The 25,903-nt window shown below is 37.9% G+C and overlaps 1 protein-coding gene across 1 annotated transcript; it reads left to right on the top strand.

Annotated features, from left to right (window-relative positions):
• The first annotated feature begins 18,389 nt into the window (after positions 1-18,389).
• LOC136216981 (major allergen Pru ar 1-like) lies at positions 18,390-20,737 on the top strand. Its single transcript, XM_066003536.1, has 2 exons — positions 18,390-18,691; positions 20,284-20,737. Exons 1-2 carry the CDS (start codon positions 18,508-18,510, stop codon positions 20,574-20,576), a joined length of 477 nt encoding a protein of 158 aa, XP_065859608.1. The 5' UTR covers positions 18,390-18,507; the 3' UTR covers positions 20,577-20,737.
• Positions 20,738-25,903: the final 5,166 nt, after the last annotated feature.

Below are 25,903 nucleotides of genomic sequence, written 5' to 3'. Positions count from 1 at the left end.
CTTTAGCTCATGCTCTTACAGATACAAGGATTGTGTCCTACACCTAAACTAGTTGTCATGCAATATTAGATTCGGTTCTCGGTCCTCAAGGACAAATAACGAAGTTTAGATTCGAAGGAGGTTCACGGTTTTAGGTCCTAAACATGCAAAAACATAAACAAAACCCAAAAACGCTAAACTAAACTAGACACGACGCAACAAAAATTTAAAAATTATACAATTTTTGTAAGTTTGTCTACCCCTCCTCCTCACACTAAAAATATGCAATAAGTTCCAACATTGCATCACAAATCATAAAGTACGAGTGTAAAAAGTCAAAGTGGAGAAGACAACTTACTGATCGGCCGGGGGAGGTGACCATGGCATGTTATAGCGCTCGCAGTAGTCTGACGCTACATATTCAAGGCCCGTGAGCCCCCGGTCCATGTTCTGTTCGAAGGTTGTGAACCGATGGTCCATTTGTTGAACAATGTTGAATGTCCGAAGGTTCAGGTCTCGCATTTCTGCCATCATGGTGTTGATGGCTTGGAATTGGGCCTCCGTCCCCGGTGCTTGGTCTTCTATTTGGTCTCCTGCTGTCGCAGGTTCTTCTTCCTCAGGTTCCTCGTCCCTATGCTGTGGTGGAATTCGTGCTCTTTTCCGTCCCCCTCTGCTAGAGCTTGCTCCTTCGGTTGGGTTCCTGTTTAAGACTTCATGAAAAGTAGATCTCCCCAAAAACTTGGAGTTAAGCAAAGTAGGGTAAAAAGCAACTTCTTGAATGTCCAAATTTTTGAATTGGCTATCAAGTAAGTTGGTAACCAAGTGTCCAAGGCCAAGGGAACCACGTTTTCTACTCGTTTGGCTTGAGAAGCCCTCAAAGATGGTCTGGACATTATCCACGTGTTTGTGGTTGGCCACACACCACAGTATGAGCAATTCTGTCTTTGAGACTTTATTGCTCTCGTTTTTTCCCAACAAGTTGTGAGCCACAAACTTGTGAACAAGGTTGAGGAGTGGGTCCAAGAGAGCGACTGGGCTAGCAGTCTGGGAGTCAAATTCCGATATGCCTGTTAATTGTTCCCAGGCCATATCTTTTGTCATGGGTTTCTCAAACTCTGAGATTGCCTCTGGATTGTTATAGACTCCCATCAGGGCTGCTAGTGTGGTATCACTGAGACGGTAAGGTTTACCATTCAGTCTAAAAGAATGCTTACCACAACCCGAGGGTAGCTCTTTTTTCCAAGTAGTCAAAAATTCCATAATGAAGTTGTGATAAACTGGGGTCGGTTTTGTGGCTAGTCTATACCAGCCGTGGAATTTGAGGATTTCATTGAAATCCTTTTTCAAGCCTATAGACGCTAAATATGTTTGATCAACAACTATATGGGTGGCAAGTTCTTGCTTAGAAAATCTATCATACAATACCCCCTCACGTTCATTAACGAGCCCAAAAGGTGGGTCATACTTAGCTTGGAGTGTATCGCTGAACTCGACGTCAGACTCGGCTTCATTCTCAACTACGACCTTGGCTTTGCCCTTCTTACCCATAGTTCCTGAGGAATAGACCAAAAAAATGGACAAGTTAGGACATATTCACAATTTTGAACATAAACCCCCAAATAAACCATTCATATGCATAAACCATAGTTTAGGAATTTAGGGATTAAAACCATAAGTATTCGGTCCCTAAGTGTTTTACCCGTAATTCACAAATTCATGCAAAATTAGAGATGCCCAATGACTAAAACATGGTAAGAATGCAATTCATAACTCTATTGGCAAGTTTTTAACTATAACTTGAATAGTTGAACTTTGAGCTAAAATGGAGATTTTACCCAAATTGAGCAATTTCTCCAAATATTCACAAATTAGGAACATAAATCACATCCAAACCATAAATTAATCATGATGTCAACATATATTGCAAGGAAATCAAGAATTAAAAGCAAACAAGAGATTTATTTGAGAGAAGAGAGAAAAACCTAAAACTTAGGTTTTTCCTTAAATCTCAAAAATTATCACCCTAAGCTAAAATCTAAGCCTAGAAACATGTTAGAAATAAAAAATGGGTAAAGATTCATACCTTATATCTTGAATTCGGGTTAGTATTGTGGATTTGGGGGGTTAAGTTTTGAAAGGGAAAGAGAAGAAGAAAGGAAGAAAGAAAGAATGAAATAAGAAAAAGAAAGAAAGAGAGAAGGGAAGAAGAAGGTGGGGAAGGGGATGATGAGTCATCCCCCCCCCTTTTCTTATTCTTTTTCTTTTCTTATTTCTTTCTTCCTTCTTTTTTTTTGGTTCGGGACTTTAAAATCCCGAATAGCCCTGGGCAGTGCCTAACTCGCCCGGGTTGGGCGAAATTCGTTTTTTTTTTTTGGGAGTATGGGGGAAGGCAAAACTTGACAATGTAAATAAAAAGGAAAAAAATGAGATTAAAATTCAACAACCAAAACCAACAAAAAAAATAATAATAAATAAAAGAAAAGGAAATGCAGAAGTAAATTGTTCAAGCTTTGAATTTAAACCGAGGAGAACTCGATTTCTCCCCCTTACTCAATCCTTTCTCAGGATCTTTGGATTCTTCTCCGTTGTGCTTGGGAGAGAACCCTGTGGCCTTTCCTGCCTGTCCCTATTGATCTGAGCTACCTGATTGCTCAAATCTTTGCAGAAGGCTTCATTGTTGGCAAGCCTAGCCGAGATCTCCTTCAAAAGAGTGACCACCTCGTCGGATTCCTTAGGAGGTTGCATTGGCACTTGATTCTGCTGTTGATATGGGGGCATGCCAAGCCCCTGATCTCTATGCTCCTGAACAAAACCGTTAGGAGGTCGAAGCACATTCTGATTTGAATTCCCGTAAGATAAGTTCGGGTGCTGAGGCCTCCTGTAGTTGTTACTGTTGTTGTAGGAGTTGTGGTTGTTGGGGTTGTAGTTGTTATAGTTCTGGTTGTACCTCGGCTGTCCCCCAACGTAATTGACCATCTCCATCCCGTCTCCAGCGAAAGGGCTACCTGCTTGACATTCCTTTCCATGGTGGTCGCCGCCACAGTGCACACAGGTGGGAGGTTGGCTGAATTGAGCCAACAGGACGTCCATCTTCCTACTTATATCCGCAACACTCGAATTTTGTTATTGTTCTTCCACAGCAAATACCCACTGCCTTGTGGGGCCAGCGAGCTTCTGTTCTTGCCACTGCACACTCTTTCTGGCCAGCTCATTAATCATGTCATATGCCTCTGTTGCTGTCTTCCTAAATAAATCTCCACCCGCTGCGGAGTCTACAATATCTCTGTTGGTGGGTGTCAGTCCGTGATAGAAGACGCTTACCAATTGATGCTTGGGTATGTCATGATGAGGGCACATGCGCAGCATTTTTCTGAATCGAGTCCAAGATGTGTGGAGCGCTTCGTGCTCGGGTTGGTGGAAGGATGTGATCTCACCCCTGAGCATTGCTGTCTTCGAGGGAGGAAAGTAGCAGGACAAGAATTCCTTCTCCAACCCTGCCCAAGTCGTGATTGATCTGGGCTCCAGTGTTCTCAGCCATTCCAAAGCTTGCCCAGTCAGAGAAAACAGGAACAATTTCAGCCTAGCAGCATCTTGGGGAACCCCATTTGTTCTTGCGGTGTCTGCGCACATTAGGAAGCGATCCAGATGATCATTCGGGCTCTCATGTGCTTCTCCTCCAAACAGTCCGGTCTGTTGGATCAAGTGAATTATGTCGGACTTGATTTCTTATGTATTAGCCGGAATATTTGGAGCGGCAATGCCGGACAAATGCTGGTGCCGGTGTGGTGCCAGGATCTCACTCATCAGACGAGTGTCATTTTCTGGCCCGGTGTTCTCAGTATTCCGTTCATTGTCAGTCATCTTGATAGGCTCGATGATCTCGTCTTGCTTCAGCTTTCCGATTTGTTTGCTCCTGCGAAGAGTACGTTCAAGTTCAGGGTTAAGAGGGACACACGGTATTTTCGCTGATCTCGTAGGCATACGCTGAGAAGAGATAAATGTAAGAAATAAATGAAAGCGGAAGGAAAATCATACACATCATACAAGGTTGCACAGTTTTGTACAAGTATTGGTTTATATTGATATTGACAAATATGGGTTGATGTACATGGCATAGGTTATTAGAGATAAACAAGTATGCATATGAACAAATATAAATGTAAGAGTATACTAGTATAAAAACGGTATAAACAAACACATATAGACACGTATAGATGAAGTTTTCAAGTATAAATACACGTTCGTACAAACGAATATAAACAAGCGTAAGTATAAACAAGTATGACTATTATAAACAAGTATATATGAACAAGTATATGAAAACAAGTATAAACGATATAGATACGTATATACAAGTATCATGATTATAAACAAGTATATAAACAGACAATGATATGAACAAGTATAAGTATGAATAAGTATAGTTATTATTGACAAGTATATGCTATAGGCAAGTATGAATGATATAAACAAAGATATTCACAATGAATGCCTAAACTAACAAATCGACCTTTGGTTCGATATTGCAGAAGAAATAAATCCCCGGCAACGGCGCCAAAAACTTGAGACCGACCTCGCGCGGTTGTGGAGCGAGGCCGATCTCAGGGATAAGTGTACCCCGTCATTATCAAGTAATAAATTTCTGGTTAAGTTCAGGTTATCGTCCACAGGATTTATTTCTGCAAGTATCGAGTTACTTGGTTTCAGGTGTTATCTAGGCTTAGGGGGTTTTGAGTTGGTTTTTCTAAGTTAATCTACTCCTAGGTTGAATTATGCTATTCCTAGCTAAGTTATCTGATTCTAACTAAGTTATTCTACGCCTAATTAAGTTACTCTACCCCTAATTAAGTTAAACTAATCCTAAGTGATCTTTTACCATTGCAATTATCCGAAGGAACATGAAGGGATACGATGATAATGAAAATAGATTGTTTAAGCAATTGAATTAAAACCTAAGTCACTTGTGTCCGAGGCGATTAACCCGACCTATCCTCCTAAAGTCCCTAGTTCGTGATTCCCTTGTAAGGCCGAAACTAGCTCTAAGGCTCAGCAATTTGGGCTTAATCTTCTATAGGGTCGTCAATCCTATAGGCACTGACTAGGTCAGATTCAGCTCGCAATATGTGCCAACTTGATTTTGGGATTATCGAATGAGTTAAACCAATCAGACAAAGCGTAAGACAAAGATTAAAGCATTAAAACAATTGAATGAACAAGAACTATAATATATATCAAAGATGAAAGTATTGTCACGAAGTTACAATGAGCCTAAGATTCATAACATGTATCAGAGGCTAGACAGAATATAAAAAAAGAAAAATCCCTTTCAGGGAACCTGTCTACCAATGCAGGCGTCTTCTTAGGACTTAAGGATGGAGCTTGAGCAATCCTCGGTGAACTGAGCTTCGGAGGTGTCTTCAATGGAGGTTTGAAGGATATGGAGGAGGTGGAGAGGATTTCTCAAGATGAAAAGCTAAGAAAATTACAAAGATAAAAGATACTAATTTACATTGGAAAAACTCTATTTATAGGCGTGGCTCGGCCCTCTTTTTGACCTATTTTCGTGTCCTTATGCAGGTAGGAAGTCGTGGGGTCCATCGTGGCATCGTGGGGGCGGAATTGGTCTTTTTGACCAATTCCCGCAGGTCTGCTCGGCGAGCAGGGCGAGCTGCTCGGCGAGCAGGGCGAGCTGCTCGGCGAGCAGGCATCCTGCTCACATGAAGCAGGCCTCCAGGGGCCTGCTCGGTGAGCAGGCATGGCCTACGGAGGCCCGCTCGTCGAGCATTCTTGCCCGGTATACCCCCGCGTGCTTGCCGACTGCCGTCGATGCCTTTTTCGTCCGAACTTATACCTGCGCATGTACAGAAACTCCAGATAACATTAGTCCAGAGGATAAATTGACCCGCCAATCGCTTATTTTGAGCAAACGCTTCGTTTGGTGCGACTTTTGACGGACCAATTAGCTTCAAAAGATAACAGAATTATACTATGCATGCTATTTTGGCCGTAATTGCCTAAATTGGTCATAAAACGAGCCTAAACAACGAAAAATAAATAAAACGTTTCCAATTTCTAAATAACTCACACAAAAGCATTTAAATGCGAGAAATGCTCGCTTATTAACTAAATAATGCTAAAACCCGTTCTAAAATCGTACCCAAAGATAGGGGTTTTTGACCCCTATCACACATGCTGAACTATAAACCCCTGAACATGTATGTGTTTTTGATCGGGGCAATTCAACGAAGCACTGGAGCTCTTCAAATAGGATCGCTCATCACCGAGATCCTCAAGGATCATAAGATCAGCTTCAAAGGTGAAGAAAGTGTAGTGGGGACGAAAATCACCATTGAGATCCTAGCTGGACTAGCACACAACCTTCCTTTCAAATCCAAATCGAAGAAAGGAAAAGAAACTGTGATAGAAGATGAAGAGGAAATTGAGCTGCCCATTAAAGGGAAAAAGAGAAAAGCAGACACGTCAGCTGCACAGAAAGCTAAGCTAGCAATCCAGACTGCCAAGAGAGTTAAAGTACTGATGGCCAAACCTTCTTCAGCTGAGTCAGCTAAGAAGAAAGCTGAGCCGGCTAAGGCTTCCCAAAAACGACCTGCTGTCCAAGAGATTGAGGATGAACCGGAGGACACTGAGCCACCCCTAAAGAGGAAGAAGGCTTCTGGAGTTACACCATTGAACGCAACTCCTATGGATTTTGCTGTTCCAGACGACTCCTTCTTCATACGAGCTCAGGAACCTAATAAAAGTGCACAAACTCCCAGTAGTCAGTAGAATAAGTCTGTCTCTACTGAGAAGACAAAGAAGAATGCACCGAGCAACTCAACTGCTAAAGAACCGGCTACTGAGCCAGAACCTGAGTCCCCTATTGACACCACGACTGTTGAGGCTGAGGACGTCCATCTTGATACCTCTCCTAAGTCAACAAACACAATCTCTACTGAACAAACCCCTTCTCTAAAACTATCCAAAGAAGGCAGTGATAAACGATTCAAAAGGAAGTCACGCAACCCATCTGTGTTTGATGTGCTAGATGACTCTCCTCTGCATGATCCTATTGTCTACTTGACTGCATTGGAGTTCAACTTCTTCTCCAAACCAATTTCAAAGCCCTCACCAGTCAAGGAAAAATAAGCCTCTGTTTCTCGTAGTCAGGAACATGCCGAAGCTGACGCTCCTCAAGGTCAGAAGTCTGCCGACACCGCTGCTCATGCCTCCACTAAGCAAGTGATCGAAGACCTTGCTGTTCAAGTGAATGAACACGTATTTGAGAAAACTCATGCTCAGGACAATCTCGAGCTGACTCCTCCACAAGTCCATACTCAGCTCTAGCATGACACTGAGCAGGTAGATAATGATGCTGCACAACCCAATCCTCCTACTGAGCAGTTAGCAAACCAGTCAGCACCTGCTGCTGGCCTCAACACTGAGTCTGCCACTCCCATTGCTCAACCATCACTTAATCAAGAGGGCACCTCCATTCCTGGTGAGCAAACAAATATCCAAACACCTGCTGCCAACCAGAGTTCAGTTCCTGAGAATCCATCAGCTGACCCCTTGAGCTTCCTGACTACTTCCCATTCTGGGAAAAGAATTCTCCAAGCTGCTCAAGAACTGATCGCGGATATTCAACGCACTTATGCCGCTGAAGCTGAGTGTCATTCTGCTAAGCCTACTCAACTGAGCACTATAACGCAACTTCTGACTGAACTCAAAAGTCTTAATGAGCTTTTGTGTGTGCTAACCGATATGGTTGCTCAGCAGCCAAAGTAGGAGTTTGCTACGAAGATGGCTAACCTTCATCTGCACATGGTGCACCACATGGATACCATTGAAGGAAAGCTAAATGCTTTATCTGCCGCAAACTCTGGTGTAGCTCAGTCAGCCCAAGTAGCTCAAGTCTTCACTGAGCTGACTGCCACTAGAGACTTGGTTTCCTCTTCCTCTCAATGCACTATAGAGCAAATCGCTGAAGCTATTCGCATGCTCAGCTTATCTAGAGAAGAGATGCAAACCGACCAGGAGAAGTCATCTGAAATCTTCCAACTTGCCAAGTCCACCTATCAGCATGTCACACATCAATCCAATCAGCGCCATCACTATGATGCTGCACTGCTCAGGATGTACCATCAGCCCTACGTCAAAATGATGGACTCCATTACCTGGATGGGAAAGTCACTTGAGTTTATACTCAGTGTCATCAGCTCTCATATGGATATTCCGGCGTCCAACATGGCTGGTGGTATCCAAGTGTTTGAAGGGCTTAAGCACAGTACGGGTCAACTCCAACAGTATTCATCTTTGCTAACTCGTGCTGTTGATCAAGGGAAGTTTTATGCTGCTGTCCCTCAGCCCATTGATGCTGGCAAAATGGGGGAGAAAAACAAACAACCGGAAGAAGGAACTCAAAAGAAGAAACATCCTGGTTCTACTTCTGTTGTCCCTCCCAGCACAAAACCTCAGCAACAAGATACAACGAAGTCCAGTCAGCAAACCAAGCCCAAATCGAACCAAGTTTCTGTCAACATTAGAAGATAGATGTTTTAACTTGTGTAAACTTAGTGTTTGCTGCTGACATGTTTCTTGCTTGACTGAGTTAATATATTATCGTATATTCTCTTAAACATCTGTGTTAGCTGTTTATCACTTTATGCTAGATTCATGACCTTTCTCACATGTCTTCTTATTCAAACTCATTGAACAAAGTAACTAAATCTTGTAAACATAAAAATTAATCAAGTACTTGGCCACTGAGTAAAACTACTCAGCCCCAACGAATTCACTCAGCCTACTCTGATATCTGAACTTAATCTTCCACTTAACTTAATATCGAAACTGAGTAAAGTGAAAATGTTCCAAGTACTGACCTTACTCTGAAAACTGACTTTAGACTTACTTGATTAAACCTTAAAATGTTTAAAGTAAAACTAAGTCAGTAGTTCAACCCTTACGGGGGAGAATCTTGAGAAGATAAGAAAAGGTCAACCATCATGGGGGAGCTCAACACTGAGTTCCTTATTGAATATTTTTGCCAACATCAAAATGGGGGAGTTTGTTGAAACACCTTTCCACATGATTTTGATTTGACAAAATTATTTAAGAAAGATTAAATCTCCATGATAAAAATATTCCAACACATTAAATTTAAATGCTTTGATTTATTCATACTAATGTGTTTGTTCAATGTTGAGTTATTTAATTCATAAGACATTAAGTTGAATGGCCCAAAGGCCCACAAGAGAAAGTCAAGCCCAAGTCAAGGGATCAAAGCCTCACGGCCCAAGCAGATCAAAACGCAGTCCGTACTGAGTAAAATGCAAGCCCAGCAATGAGAAGGATCGAGAAGATTTCGACCAAAAGCTTCAAGACAAAGCTGCTGAGTTGAGCGACAAGAAAGTCAGGTCAGCGGCTGACCTGAATTAACTTGAAGACAAAGTATTTCTACTTTGGGTAAAGTTCAGAAGACACAGAAAGCTGTCTGGAAGACTTTACCATAAATGTGGAGACATTTTGTCTTGTCTGACGGAAAGCTGCTGAGCACTGCCGAAGACAGAAGATACAAGAACTTGATTGGCTGAGGACGCTGAGCACGTACTGAGTGAAAGCGACAGGAAGCCGTTTCCCTCCAATGGTTATTTCGAAATTCGAAATTACCGGTGCATCAAGTGTCACTATAAATAGGCCACTCAAACGCTTTATTCAATGCAGATCTTCAATCAAGTCGAAACGCTGACCAAATTGATATTCGAAGTTCTGTGAGAAAAGCAAAGCAAATCTTACACTAATTCCAATCCTGTGTAAAAGTCTAGAGTGATCTAAATCATCTAAAGTGTCTTAGCAATTGTTGTTTAGGACAAACAAACACTTATCATTTCTAGAAGTATAGAAAGGAGAAGCTGAGTACTCGGTCATAGTACTCAGCGGTAGAAATAGGAGTGAGTAGAGGAATAGAGGAAGGTACTCTTGTATACTCAGCTTTCTATTATAAAAGGTTTGTGCTCTACCTTTAAAGAGCTCAATAGAGGATTCTGAAAAGCTCGGAAGGAATTCCGGGGACTGGACGTAGGCGGAGAGGTCGAACCAGGATACATCTGCTGAGTAACATCTTTCTAACCCTTATCTCCTTAAATTATTGCTTGCTATAACATTGCCTAGTTTAACGCTAAAAAGAACATAAGCTGAGTTGAGTGAACTGAGAAGCTGAGTTCAGGAATAGACTCAAGTGTTATCTCCTGACTCAAAGACAGATTCAGACTTAGTCATCTATTGACTCAGCTTGTATCTAAAACTTACTCAGTTTCACAGTGCTAAAAGACTTCGAGAAAGTCTAAGTTAAAAATTAACAGTCAGCCATACGTGAAAATTTTAAATAGTTCCTAACCCCCCCCCCCCCCTTGGAACTAATATTGTCACGTTACACATGACCAACAGTTACCACATCAGATTTTTTAAGAGCCCATATAGACGGACAGGCCCCCTCGTTGGTGGTTACCAAAGAGACTCCAATAGAAAGCCAGAAGGCAGCCAGAGTATCAATGAAGCACACCATTGGTTCCGCTAGGCACACAATGTCAGGCCTATGTAGATGACAGAGCATCTTCAGAGCCCTTTGCGTTTTGGGGTTACTAATTCCCCTACAATTCCAGAATAAAACTATCATATGTACCTCGAGGGAGGCCGGCTGTTGCGCTTGATACGGGGAGTCACTAACTGAACTCCCCTCTTTTGTTTCTTCTTTTTTACCTTAGCCAATTCTGTGTTAACGTCTACACCCTCATCTTTTTCCTGATCAAGAGGGTCCATAGTGACCAATTCGCGTTGCAGGTTATCATCTCTGACAATCTGATCTGAAAATGGAGCCTGCCAATTCCGTTCAGGCAGCATTTCGCAGCCCCTAACCTCCTCCGAGCCTTTGTAAATCTGAATAGCCAACACATTTTGTGGAGCTTCATGTTCCGTGTTAGAAGAACTCAGTTTATGTGACTCTGGCTCACTGTAATCAGCCCATCTACCGCCGGTGTCATTAGGATCCGCCTGAGCATTATCATAAGGCTTTTCTGTGTTGCCTGAGGATGATGCTACTTCTGGCTGTTCAATATTATCTTATTTTTCCACTGATTGGTGTTGTTTGCCTTCTCTCTGAGGCCTTTTTTTTGTTTCTGCTCTCCTAGGGTTGCGTCTGCACTGTGCTGCAGAATGCCCAATTGATTGACAAATCGAGTAAATGGCAGGCAAATTTTCATACTCGATGTAAACCCACTGCATACTGGAGTCCGTGTCCACCCTTACCTTGTGCTGTAATTTCTGAGCCAGATCGATATCGATAAGAACTCGGGCATAGTGCCCAAATTCGCCCTCAATAGTGTTACTGTCAAATCTGAGGGGTATACCCATAGCCTTAGCTATACTAGCCAAAATCCTCTTGTCCCAGTATTCCCATGGCAAGTTGTAAAACCTAACCCAAACCTGAGTAGTGGTGGGCTTGTATTTTTCTGGATTAAATCCTAGTGACCAGTGGGAAGAACGCATAATACCTGGTCTTAGGTGGATGGCTCCTTGGCCCTAGACCTTTTGTATTGCCTCTGCAGATGGCATGATAACATGATAGAAACCTTTCCCTAAAGAAATCAGTTTCCAGTCTATATTGCAATTCCAAATTAAAGCCAATTTTGATTTCAGCTCCGAATGTTTCCATGGGGCTTCCCCTTTGGAGAGAGTAATTAGACCAATGATAGAGTTTTGACATACCTTTATGCGTTCCTGATATACTGCTTGTGGAATTTTGATGGCGCGGAAACCCCCCTCATCGGTGATTCGTGGAGAGCCAGAGTCATTAACGAACACAGATTTGGTGTTTTCCGAGAGAGCATCTGCGAATGATCGGGCCTTGGGTTGTACCACCGGAGATTTGTTCTTTACAGAACCGGCGATACCTGCTCGCAGTAAAAAGCCCTCACGGCTAAATAGGTGCACTATGTTGGGGTCGGCAGAAGACAGGGACTTGGATTGGGAATCTGTCGATGGAGATGTGCCAGGTGAAGTTGTTGTGAAAGATTGCCTGGAGAAGAGGTGGGCAATCACAAACGAATCATAAACAAGGGCGGCTGAATGGCGGCGCCGTTGCCGGTAGGGGACCTGTAGCCGACATAGCGATTAGGTCATCTCCCAAAACTCGTATCAATAAGGGTAATACATATATATATATATATATATATATATATATATATATATATATATATATATATATATATATATGGTTTATCTGATTTGCAGAACAGTCCCGAAGTTAAAAACTTGCAAACATGGATTTGCGGTTTGTGCAGTTTGCGGTTAATGGATTTGTGAGTCAATTTATCGCTAAAAAATATATGGTTTAATTAATTTGTGAAATTCGATCCTATATATTGGGTAATTTGCACAATTAAACTTTTTAATTTCTCAAAATTGCCTCATTTTGGGTAAATAACAACGATAATAATTTTTGGTGAATGTCAAACCACATTGTATTTTTTTTTATAATCTATCTTAATACAACTACTAAATGCTTCATTTTCTATAATTATCTCAAAAGTTTGATATTTATTTATTGGGTAATGATATATACAGCCCTTAGGGCTGTATATTAGCATTTAATAGGGTAGTATATTATATTTATTAGTGTATTATTTACATTTATTATTACATTGAAATTTTAAATACAACAAAACCTATTAATGTAAATATTGGAAGTATACAATTATATTTAATTTATTTAAAAGTTCAATACAATAATATATACAAATATTAGAAATACACATAAATATACTATCCTATTAAATGCTAATATACAACCCTAAGGGCTGCATATATCATTACCCTTATTTATTTTATTATTCTCTACAAAATGTCTTAAATTTTAATTTATAAAAATGTAGAGTAAAAAACTAGGAGTCTAAGGATTTTTATAGAAGAAGAAGGGTAAACAAAGAGTAAAAAAGATTAACTTTCCGAAATTACTCCTCTAATTTAAAAGAGTTAAGACCATTATCTTGATTTTGGTAACAGCGCAAACCATATGGTTGCGTTTGTAAAAACAAATACTACATGTATCCATCTACAAATCGGCGGTACCACATGACACCTATATGTAACTAACCTTTCAAGAAATTATCTGGAGTAATTTGGAATAACTATGAGTTAGATGGAAAATTATTTATTTAATGCGGGCTAAATAGAAATTTGTCATAATTTCAAATTTGAATTGCCGCAACTGATAATTAGAGGTGCAAATTCGACGTGTGGCTTTTTCATCTTGGGAAATTCTCTTTAGTGACATAAAGTTTCGTCGTTTTTAATTCCGTAATTAATTTTTGAGAAATAGCAAATTTGCTTCTATTGCTAAATGATTAGTTCTTGATGCGGTGGAAGATTAAGAAATTTGGTTTTTGGTTAAATCTGATATAGTGGCAAATTGGTAAATTCTGTCAAATTGTGAAGTGCCAATCTTTTGCGATTTTGTCTTCTATTTTGCCTTGAAGCGGGTCTAGGAGCAAAACTCACAACTTTGCCGTGGTATTTGGGCTTTTTAGCCAAAGTCGGCCTCTAAGGCCCTTAATTTCGCAATTTTATGTTTTTAGGCATTTTTTAAGTTGTCATCGTTTGTTTCAGATTCTGTCGCCAGTTAGAACTCTTATTTCCGTTTCTATTTAGGATTTCTGTTGTATATCGAATTTCTTTTACGTATTTAAAGGCTTGTCTTCATTGTATTGAATCAGATTATTATTAATGACTTTGTGAGTTTCGAATTACCATTATTCTTGAGAATTTTAAGAATTTCTATTAGGGTATTCTTGCGCCGAATCAACTATTAGTTATGAAATATTTTGTTTTGTTCCTGTTGCGTTAGGTCTTATAAGGATACACACATCTATAAACACATATAAATATGTTTATTATTGATTAGGTATGTGGATCAAGGACAGCGTGCCCACCTATGGCCTAATACTGTCGCAGCCATAAGGCAAAAGGCACGCTTGTAATAAAGGCAAACAACCCACCCTTTAAAAAAGGGACACAAACTGTTGGTGAGGAGGACTAGCTCGGATCTAAACTATCTACAATAAAGGCCAACTGAGCCCGTCAGAAATTTCTTGTCCCGTTTTCATCACCTGGACTTCAAGTCAAGTGCCTAAATATAGAAGTAGCCCACGATGCTCTTTTAAAAGGAACACCTCGTGAGCCATTGAAATAGAAATTTTTCTGCAAGAGTACCCGTTATTTCAATGAGCTAATAGCCATGGTGGAGACTTTTGTGTGCTATGATGACATTGATAGACAGACGGGCTATGAGGAGTCCAAAAAATACAAGTGCAATGGCGACGATAAGAAAGAAGAAAAGGCTAGGCAAACAACCGCCTCGAAGGAAATCGCCAGGTCAAAACGAGATGACAACCCTCTACCTTAATGCTGAAGGCAAGAGGAAGAGTGGGATGACAAAGCAGTGCAGCCACCGCCCTGCAAGCCCGTGCATCTGAGCAATGTGTCCTCATCGGAAAGATCCATAGGCCCCGGATAGATAAAGAGCAATAATGAAAATAGAAAAAACCGTCCAAGCACTTGATAGAGAACTACAACCAATTATAGAAGGAGATTGACGGACTCCTCGTGCAAAGAGCCTCGCCAAGAGTTTCCAACCATGCGGTCAACCACCAAAGGCCTCGTGAGTACCCATAGAGGCAGGAGGATTCCAAGAGACCCTGCTACCAAGGGGAAATTCAGGTCATCCGAAAAGGAGCACCATCTCATTCCAAGAGCAGCTCCTCTAGAAAAAGAAGAAAAGTCCGCATGAGAGTCGCTACCCATCCAACCCCCTCTTTGAACCCTCTGTTGGTCCCATGTGTTATGATAATAAGTTCCTAAGGGGGGGGGGGGGGGGGGGGGTTAAAGGAACTATTTAAATTTTAAGTATTTAGACTGACTTGTTTAAATTGTGAGTTGTATTTTCTCACACAAATTACTTAGCACAATGATACTGAGTGCGGTCAGAGGCAGCTTTAGTTGATCAGCAACTAAAGTTGTTTTTGATGTTGATTCAGGAAATAGCACTTAGAAGTCTATTCCTCAACTCAGCACTAGATCAAGCAACTCAGCAGGCTTAAGTCAAATATGAAATAAAAGTAAGCAGATATAAGAGATGGGATAGAAAATGTTACTAAGCAGTTTATCCTGGTTCGGCTTCCTGCCTACATCTAGTCCCCAGAATTTATTTTTCGAGCTTTAATGCACTACTGAGCTCTTTTGGGTAGAGCGGAAACCCTTTACAATAGTCAGCGAGCAGTTATAGAGTACCGTCCTCTATATACCTACACTCAGCACTATTCAACTCTGATTGCTAAATACCGAGCAACTCAGAGTCTCCTAACTAGATTTGATGATTGATAATATTTTGTTCTAAAAGAAAGAACACTTGAATGATCTAATCAATTGTTTACACACAGAAATAAGAGTTGGTGTAAAATGCCTTTGCTTTGCTTTCAGATGAAACTTCAAGTATGAATTTGCTCAGAGCTTTTGCATTGTGAAGATAAAGTTCCAATGAAGCAAATGAGAGGCCTTTTATAGTGACACTTCAAGGCATCAGTCATTTCGAATTTCGAAATAACCGTTTGAGGGAAATGGCTCTACTATCCCTTTCATCCTCAGCAGCTAGTGTCACGGCCAATAAGAACGAAGTCTTCTATGTCTCGTTGATCAGTGCTTCAGTTGCTTTACTCAGTATGCTTCATATTGTCTCTCCATTTTTGGCAAAGATTCCCAGACAGCACATCGACAACTCGTCTGTTGCATCTGAATCTTTCCTCAATTGGATAGGCTTTGTCAACATGTTAGGAAGTCAACTTGTAGCTTGTCTGCCTTCTCTTCTGCCCTTCGAAGTCAGCAGCTTCGTTGTGAAGGCATTGGCTTTTCTTTTGGATCCTTCTTTCTGCTGGGCTGAGTGGATCCAAAAGCCTTTGATCCGTTTGACTTTCTTCTTTGCTTTCTTGGGTCTTGACTTGGCTTATGTGCTTGGGCTTTATCTTTAATATCTTTTGCACTTAGAATTTAATTTGTCCAAAACACTCAACAGACACATTAATAGTAATAAATCAAAGCTTTTAAATTTAATGTGTTGAGAATTTATCTTAGGGATTTTAATTTTAATTTAGATAGATTTGTCAAATAAAAATTAGTGTGGAAATTGTGTTTCAACACCCTCCACTCCAAAGCTCTGGTGGTCACACTGGCCATCGCAGACTTCAATGTGCACAAAATTTTGGTGGACACAGGGAGCTCTATCAACCTCTTAACCTGGAAAGCTTTGAAGGAAATAAAGCGCATCAAAAGAAAACTTTAGGAAGGCACCTTCTCAATGGTCAGACTTTTCGACATCGAAGTGTCAGTTCTAGGCCTTATCTCCTTACCCGTCGTCTTTATAGAGAGTCAAGGAAGTCAAGATCCAGGTTGACTAGATGGCGGTGGACATTTGGCTCACATACAACGCAACTGTGGGAAGACCCTTCAACTTAGCTGCAACAGCCACCATCAGCATCTCCGCCCTCACTCTCACTCTCCCTAATACCCGAGGAAATCTGGTCATCACAGAAGACCACTAGCTTAGAAAGGAAATTCAATGGCAGACACACTTACCCCCGAACAAATTTGATACTCGAGGACATCATGGAAGACATACACGGATACAACTAGTAACCCATTGAGCCAGTCTTCAATCTTCCAATCGTCGAGGGACACATCGTCAAAATGGGGAGTCAACTCTCCCTAGAGTTGGCAGAGTCAATCCAAATGATCCTCTCTAGAAATGAGAAAGTCTTTGCTTAGACTATAACGCACATCACATGAGTCTCCCCGATCACACAACACATCAGCTGGAAATCGATTCGTTGCACACACCGTTCAAGCAAAAGAAGATGATGCACTCCTAGTACAAGCCGGAGGCCATCAAAGCCGAGATTAGCAAGCTTTTAACTGTTAAATTTATTAGGGAGGTGCACTACTCTGATTGTCTCTCTAACGTAGTACTTATAAAGAAGAGCAACAAGAACTATGGAATGTGTGTAGACTTTACCGATGTTAATAAAGAGTGCCTGAAAGATTGTTATCCTCTGCCTAACCTTAACTAGTTGGACGACCAGATAGCTAGTCACAAATTTTTGTCTCAATTTGATGCGATCTCAGGTTTTCAGCAAATCCCCATGGACCCTAACGATGCGAAAAATGCTTCATTTATCAACATATAAAGGCACTTACTGCTACAACATTATTCCCTTCAGGCTAGAGAACCTTGGATTCACATACTAGACTCATAACTCTGACACTTATTCTACTAGTTGCAAAAGAATGATTGTCAAATCTGTCAATAGTTACGAATAAAAGGAAGAAAATCGAATTAAACCCTATTTCAACTCTAATGAACCAAATTCGATCAAATGACATAGGGCAAGTATACCAAGCATTGTAAGACAAAAAAAAAAAAACTTATTCAAATACGAATTTACACACCACGAAAACGAATTATGTGAATTAAATACACCAAATCTCAAAGCACTAAATTTTGAGTTCATCAACCGAAATCAATTGATCTTGCAACAAAATTGCACTCAGCTGAAACGTTTCTTCATGAGGATGATGAATATGACGATATTACTTCAAGATGATGGTCGGATTCCATTCTACGGTTATTGAAAAAGAGAGAAAAAATAAGAACTAGAAAAAAAAGATGACTGATCATGTAACTCCTCCATAAATGCAAAAACGATATAAAGGGAAGTTAGTCATTCCTTTTTAATCCCTTCCTTAATCTATTAAAGATCCTTTATACCTCTTTAAAATCTATAAACTTAATTCTTATGAGAAATTACTTATAAACAGATCATAAAATCATGCCAAAGTTTTTAAAATGTTTATTTTTTTATTACTAATGTAGTTCCAAACAACCTATGAAAATACACGAAATTACTTTAGTTTATGGAAAAACTTGTTTTAAGAATCCCATATTACAATCAAATAACTGTCAAGCTAGTCCGGTCAAATTTTCTATTAGGTAAGAGTAAATTTAATATTCTTTAAAAACGTTAGAAATAAATTTACACCGTTTAATACATTGGAGATAATTCAAACTTTTTGGTAGAAACAAATTTGGATCTTATCAGTAATTTTTTTTCTTGATGAACAGATCTTATCAGTATTTAATTGCATTTAGGAAAGTGAACATGCATATTAAGTCTATGTTTCTTGACTTTTCAACCTTCTACATCTCACTTTATATCTGAATCTGTCCATATCCCAATATTTAATTAACTAACAGACATGGGAAACCTTATTATATTTGAAAAGGATAATGAAATAATTTAGAGTTTAACCAAATATATTTATATATAAATAGCACCTCCCTTTCTCAAAATTTTCCATCCCAAAACACAAATTAAAACTGTTCTAAACAGCAATTATCCATTCAATTTCTTGTGTTTGAGAAAATTAAGAATGGGTATAGTGACATTTGAAACAGTGGTTGTGTGTGCACTTCCTCCATCCAGAATATTCAAAGCAGTTGTCTACAATCTCACTGATCTTCTTACCAAAGTCATGCCTCAAGTTATTGAGAGTGTTGATGTTATTCAAGGAGATGGTGGAGTTGGGACTATCCGGCAAATCAACTTCGGTGAAGGTTCGTAATTCTTCTAATATACTCCATCGGTTTTATATTATATGTCTTTCTAGAGATTTTTTTTTTTTTGTTTCATGATACATATCATTTAATATGATCAGTCATATTCTTTCTGCAATAAAATGCCAGTCTGTGAAGGTTAATTAGAATAACGGATTTATTATAGCTAATAATTTTAATTTCTGTACAACTCTTAGAAAGACATGTAATATGAAACTGATGGAAGTATATGTACTTGTTTTAGTTGCATCGGAGATCAATTTAGGTAGTGGAGGAGAGATTAAGAGGTCTGTTGTACTCCAGCCACCGGAATTCACCCTGGGAGAGGTGGTTTCGGTCGGCCCTCCGTCTGGGAAGGGAGTCTTGGGGTGCTGCGATACCATTTCAGCAGAAGTGGAACTACATAGGTCACATAGAGTCAGTCAACCCTCAAACATAGGAGAAAGTAACAAAATTTAAATTTAGCGACGGAATATGGCGTTGCCAAAAGTACAACTCTGTTATTCTACAATCCGCGTCGACGAACATTTCTGTGGCGGATTTCTTATAAAAAAGGGTAAATAATATATTAGTCCTCATATTTTTACATAACACACTGTTTATCCATCTATTTTGAAAAACGCATTATAATAAGGTCCCTAATTTTTATCAATATTATTAAACCTTTGGTATTTTTGTTTATTTTTTTTTAGATTTTTAACCGAACATATATTAGCTTTCAGGACAGCTATAGTACGATATAAAATGACTATGTTACTCTGTTATTTTCTATCTGTTTATGTGAAATATAACAGTTAAAAATCTTAAAAAAATAGACAGAAGGAACAAAGAGTTAACAGTGACTAGATCTGTCCACGGGCTCGGGTACCCGTCCGGTCCGTCCAAGCTCGTGTCCCTTGGACCGGGCTTGGACAATGAAAATTGATCTTAGGGCCAGTCTGACCCAGGTCCGCTAAAGCCCGTCTATATTTTGGACGGGCTTGGGATTGATAAAAATAGCACGGACCGACCCAGCCCGGCCAGTCTATTAATATTAATCAATAAATTAATAAATCTATATATTAGATATTTACTTTGAGATATAAATTTTATTTTATTTTATTAAAAATTATGTATATATTTTTAAGTAAGTTTATATGGACTGGATTTGAAATTTGATGTTTAAGTTTGAGTCCAGTTTGGTCTGAACCCACCTAAATTAACAGGGGTGAGTGGGGCTTGGACTGAGAGTGTTTTTTATCTAAAAGCCTGGCTTAGTCTGTCAATGACAAAGAATAGGAATCTTATAATGTGTTTTCTAAAATAAAAGGACTAAACATTATATTAAATAAAAAAGATGAGACTAATAAAATTAATTAATTATTTTTTGGTTGACCCCAAAAATTTGCTTCCATCACTAGCTGAATCTCCCTAGTTAAGATGTTTTCTTACACCATTTGCAAAGACAACTTGGTTCACATGATTCATTTGATACTGTTATTATTTCCGTGTCATTTATATCATATATAATCATATAAAATATATAGATGAGATAACACGATTATTAAAAGATAGCGAGTTTTGACACTTGTACATATATAATTAATATTCAGGTTTCCCATTCAAGTATGTGAAGGAGAGAGTAGAAGCCATAGATGAAGAGAAGTTAACTTATAGCTACACAGTAATTGAAGGAGATGTATTGAAAGGAGTTGAAAAGGTACAAAATGACATTAAATTTGAAGCATCTTCAGATGGAGTTGGAACTGTCATGACTAACCAGAGCCATTACTACACTATTGGTGATCATCAGATGAATGAAGAAGAAGTTAATAATGGAAAAGAAAAATCCATGGCTTTATTTAAAGCTCTTGAAGCTTATCTTTTGGCTAATCCTGATGCCTGAATTGCTTAATTAATCTTAATTACTGTTTTATTTCTGAAATAATTGAGTACTTATGGATGGATGTGAAAGATTGAGGAGTTCTTATGTATTTCTTTTCATTGAATAAATTAAAATGAAGGCTGTTTTATTTATTAATTTGAATAATATTCCTTTGAATTTCACATATATCTCTTTTTTTGGTGATATCAATTTCATGTCGGGTAAATTACATCCATGGCCACTGAACTTTACAGCCACTGAAGTTCAATTTTTAACAGTATGATTGAGTTTTACACTTTTTAACACCCGTGGCCACTCAACGTCTCAAAACGATCACTGATTTTCTGAAAATAAAAAAATCGAAGAGTTAATTATATTCTAAGTAACTTTAATTCTTGAAAATTTTCGTTTTGAGATCATTTAGGTGTTGTTTGATTAGAAGACAGAGTGGATTTTTAGAAAGAGAAAGTTCCAAAAAAGGTGATTTTGGAAAATAAAAAATGTGGTTTCATGGTAAATATCGTTCTGAACAACTTTAATTCTTGAATATTTTCATTTTGAGATTGTTAATAGTCATTTTGAGAACTTGGTTAAAGTTGAGTGACCATCGGTATTAAAAAGTGTAAAGTTTCGTGACCATATTATTAAAAATTGAAGTTCAGCGGTCACAATGTTAAATTGGATGATTCAGTAGCCATGGATGTAATTTCCCCATTTCATGTCTATAAATTTTTAGAATATGCTCTCATTATTTCATTTTTTTTAGAAACTTCAGTAAACATATATTGACCAAATGTTATAGAGAAAGGAGAGGGAAATACCTCGATCTGAATCTCTAGCTAATACATGAGTGATAACTTTTAATTGTTAGGAGATTAAAAGTCCGCATGTGAATTAATTGAATAGTTAAAAAAAAAACGTAAAAAAAATTTATGTGATTCAGTCTTGTGTCTACATTCAAACGATCAAAGTAACTAAGAAAAATTTACAAAAGAATTTATGAAAAATTTACAAATTCGAAACTTTTTTTAGGAATTTTATATAACTTGTTTCTTAACTGGTCTCTATTGTTTTTTTTATCTCAATAATGATAATAACTGCGTTTATATATATTTATATAGGTACATGTAATATTATAATTAGAAAGTCTAAACTTAATAGAACAATACTTTATATATTTTTCCAAAACTAATGACAGGATTAGACAAAATGAAGACAGATAGCGACACAATAACATGTTAAGCCAATCTTTCTTGACTTTTCAACGTTCAATTGTATGAATTTGTACACATCCGATGTTTAAGAGAACATAAACAAAAATGAAAGAGGATTTAGAATTATTTTTTGTACATCTCAATTTTTTTAAAAATGTCGATTAGGTCTCTCATATTGAAATCGTGAATTGAATCTCTTCTCTAACTAAAATAATTCTGTTATTTTTATATTGTAAATTCGATTTTTTTTTTTTAATGAAGGAATCAATTAATCAAAGAATCAAATCGGAACAAATGATGTCCTGCAGCCAAGGCGGTGCAGTAAAAGCAATAAACTCGCTAGTATTGGAAAGAGCATGATGTGCAACGACATGAGCACTCCTATTCGCTAGACGCCGAACATAAGACACTTTGAAATTGTGCCTGGACTCAAGAATAACTTTACAATCCTGTATAATAGAACCATAATCCGAGAGATCGGAACAAGAAGCATTAACACTACAAACAACTAAAAGGGAATCAGACTCCAAAAAGACATTTATGCAGTTTAGATCTACAACCCAAAAAATAGCTTCGCGTAGTGCCAAGGCTTCTAGCATGCGAACATCCGTAATCAAAGGGATACGAGTACTATGACAGGCCATAAACGTACCATCAGATGACCGGAATAACGCTCTCAAGCCACCTTGATCCGATGTTACAAAGACTACTGCATCACTGTTACATTTAATAGCTCCTGGCGGCGGCCTGAGCCATTTGTCCCTGGGACGGACCACACTAGGCGGATCAGCAGCAATGGTGGACGGCCCTGCACTCGCAACAGAGTGGTTGGCGTAGGTATCAGTCCTTCCCGCGTAAGGATCCTGTGTCCCAGCACCGTTGACAGCACGATCCTACGACGGCCTGCTGCTACTCGGCATGGAGACACCTACACGGGGCGTATTGTAAATTCGAGTTTGATTAATATTTTATTATATTTTAAGTTTTGATTATTGGTTTGGTTTTAGTAACTAAAAAATTGATTAAATCAAGATAAAATGTATATCTTTTTTTTTTTTTGAGAACAGATAAAATGTATATATTATGCAAAAATTGCTCCAGTTTTCTTACATGTAAGTTAGTAATTAAGTTTGTCATTGACACATGTAAAGCATGTGTTGTTTTCCTATATAAAAGAAATGGTAAACTTCTCGAAAGTTCGTTGATTCTATTATTCGATATACAAGTCGTTCATTTTTTTCATCGTCATTACTGTGTTTTGTTACTACTATTATATTTTAGGAAACGATTGTGAATAAGATCTCAGATTTCTTCATCTGAATTTCTGTTCATCAGAAAGTTTAAAGATATTTTGTATTTAAGTTTCGCAATTCTACAATTTCAGGTGAACTACATCTTTGGTTGTATTATTATTTTGCTTTGTATCATTATCTCTTTTGGATTAATATTGCTAACAATCGTATCAGGGGCAGAGCCAGCTTAGGGCTTGGGGGCTCCGGTCCCCGGTCTTCGGTTCCACCTTTAAGAAAAATTTGTTATGCAGTTGATAGCCCACCTAATTATAGTATATTAATGGACGTTTGTAATGTTATACTAATATGTTAAGATGGTTTAGTTGGTTAAAGTGCTTGTTTTGTTGTAAATAGGTCATGAGTTCAAACCCCTCCAACCTCATTTTTTGCTATTATTTATCCAATTGTTTTTTTCCCTACAACTCTTTTAATTTTTTTTTCAAATATAATTTTTAAGCAATTAATATTGGATTTATAAAAAATTAAATATTTCTATTTCTTTTAGGTCTAATACTTTTAATTTTTTAGCATTCAACACACCAAAACAACAAAAATTTAGATGTTTTTTTTAGGAAATTAACATTGGACATATAGAAAATTAAATAAGTTTACGATTTTTCAGGTTGGCCAAAATGAAGAAGTTTTTATCATGCTATAGGGTAAAAAAAATTATCCAACCCTAACAGGCTAGACTTAAAAAAATTACCGCAAACTACACAACTAAAATTAGTCCCCCAGACCTCAAATCCTGGCTCCGGCACTGAATCGTATCAAATGCTTATTTCATTGTTGGATCACCCTTTTAATATTTGCTTCACGCTCCAAATGATTTGGATGAGAGGGAGTCTTAGATATCAAATATTATTTAAGTAGTAAGTTATATTAGTTCTTATATATACAGTAAAACCTCTACATAGAAATAACATCTATTTTGTTATAAAAAAACTCGGTCTCAACTTGGTAATAATCTCTATGACCAAACTTTATTTAGTAATAACCTCCAAATTCTTATACAAATAGTCCGATCCCAAGTGTATTCCTATATAAGGGTTTTACTGTATGTGACACAATCCTTTTCTTTTGAAGTACATTTGGAGGTTAAATGCACCATTGGTCACCGAACTTACATCGTTGTCTCAAAATGATCACTCAATTTTAATTTGTTTCAATTAAGTCACCCTAGCGACTTTAAAAGCAAAAAGATATAGAAAAGTAACATGAGTGCCACATCAGCAGTACCCAACTTTTACTGCTTATCGAAACAACACATGAATGTCACATAATTGACTGACACAACACGTGGCTTCCACCTAGTTGAACACGTGCAACCATGTGTCATCTAGGTGGCACCCACATGTTATTTCGGTCACCCACGTGATCATGTCCATGAATTCCATGTTTATGGGGTCAAATGAACCTAGACATTCCTCGATACGTCTGTCGAGGTCAATGGTGATTTGAATGAGACTGAATGGGTTGGCACTAGCATTTATAGGGATTATGAGCTCTTGGGTTTGTCGCAACGATGATGGTTAATTGATTGCTCAAGAAGACCCATGGATGTGTTTTTCCGAATCACGGTCACCACAACAATTTGATACGAGTGAATCTGACCGATTTGCGGTAATGTAAGTTTGGATGTCCTTTGTGCTTGACATAACAAAAAAATAGATCACAGAGGAGTCAATGACCGGCAGTTCCACTCTTCAGAGTGTAAGAGTGTGAGTAGGTGCGTAGACAGGGGGGCCTAGGAGGCCCGAGCCCCTCCAGCCGCCAGAACCACATTGATTCCGGTAGTTTCGGTTGTCTGTCTCAATTTTTTTTATCAAGGTGTTGAATTACCCCCAAGATGACCCATTAAGTGTTAGGCTTGTATAAAATTCAAAATTTTAATATTTTAGACCTATTAGGTACTCCCTAAATCCAAGTTTCTAATTTGTTTTGGTCTGTTAGGTCCTACTTAAATACAAATTATTAATTTTTTTAGTCTGATAGGTCCTTTCAAATCAAAATTTTTAATTTTTTTAATTATTCGATCCTCCTAAATCCGATTTTTTTTAAATGTTAGGAATCTTAAACAAAATCTAAATTAATTTTAAGAAATTATAAATTAATATTTAAAAATTGGTTTTTAACCATTAAATTATAATATGCATATATAAAAAAAATAAAAAAAAATAAGTGCGATTTAGGAAAAAAATAAAATAAAATTGGTCGACATATTTTGGGGTTATTTTCTAGAATCTTGCTTGATAAAAGCTCTCCTTACACCACATATTCTTGTGTTGTCATTGGACACGTGTTCAATTATTTATATATGTACATGATATCACCTTTTAAAAACAATAAACATAAATCCAAAAAGGTTTAATACACCATTTGTTCTTGAACTTGTTCAAAATGATTGATTGTCCCTTTGAGTTTTCAAAGTGTCTCGATATCTCCTGAATTTGTATAAAATATTCAGTTAACCCATTGAACTTGCATAAAATGTAATTAATTAATCACTCAGTTGTAAAAAAAGTAAGTTAAATACGGAAAATATATTGTACGGATCTTTAAAAAGTAAAACGACCAAGATCGGGATATTCAATTATAATATTAGAGAAAAAAATATTTTATATTTTTTTTTTTTTGAGAAAAAATATTTTATAGTTAAATAAATAATAAATTCTTTTTTAACATGTTTTAATCTATTTTGTGAAGTATGTAATAACATTCTAAAGTACATGTAACATATCTTCTGCATTTGATTTACTTTTTTACAACCGAATGATTAATTGATTATATTTAACACAAGTTTAGGAAGCTAACTAAACATTTTATAGAAGTTCAGGCTATA

The sequence above is a fragment of the Euphorbia lathyris genome, chromosome 2 (genome assembly GCF_963576675.1).
Source record: "Euphorbia lathyris chromosome 2, ddEupLath1.1, whole genome shotgun sequence".
Lineage (NCBI taxonomy): Eukaryota > Viridiplantae > Streptophyta > Magnoliopsida > Malpighiales > Euphorbiaceae > Euphorbia > Euphorbia lathyris.
This window is presented reverse-complemented; position numbering and strand designations above follow the sequence as displayed.

Coding starts and splice junctions, on each gene's coding strand:
- LOC136216981 (XM_066003536.1), top strand. CDS start 18,508: ATGGGTATAGTGACATTTGAAACAGTGGTTGTGTGTGCACTTCCTCCA. Junction 18,692..20,283: donor GCAAATCAACTTCGGTGAAG/GTTCGTAATTCT, acceptor ATTAATATTCAG/GTTTCCCATTCAAGTATGTG.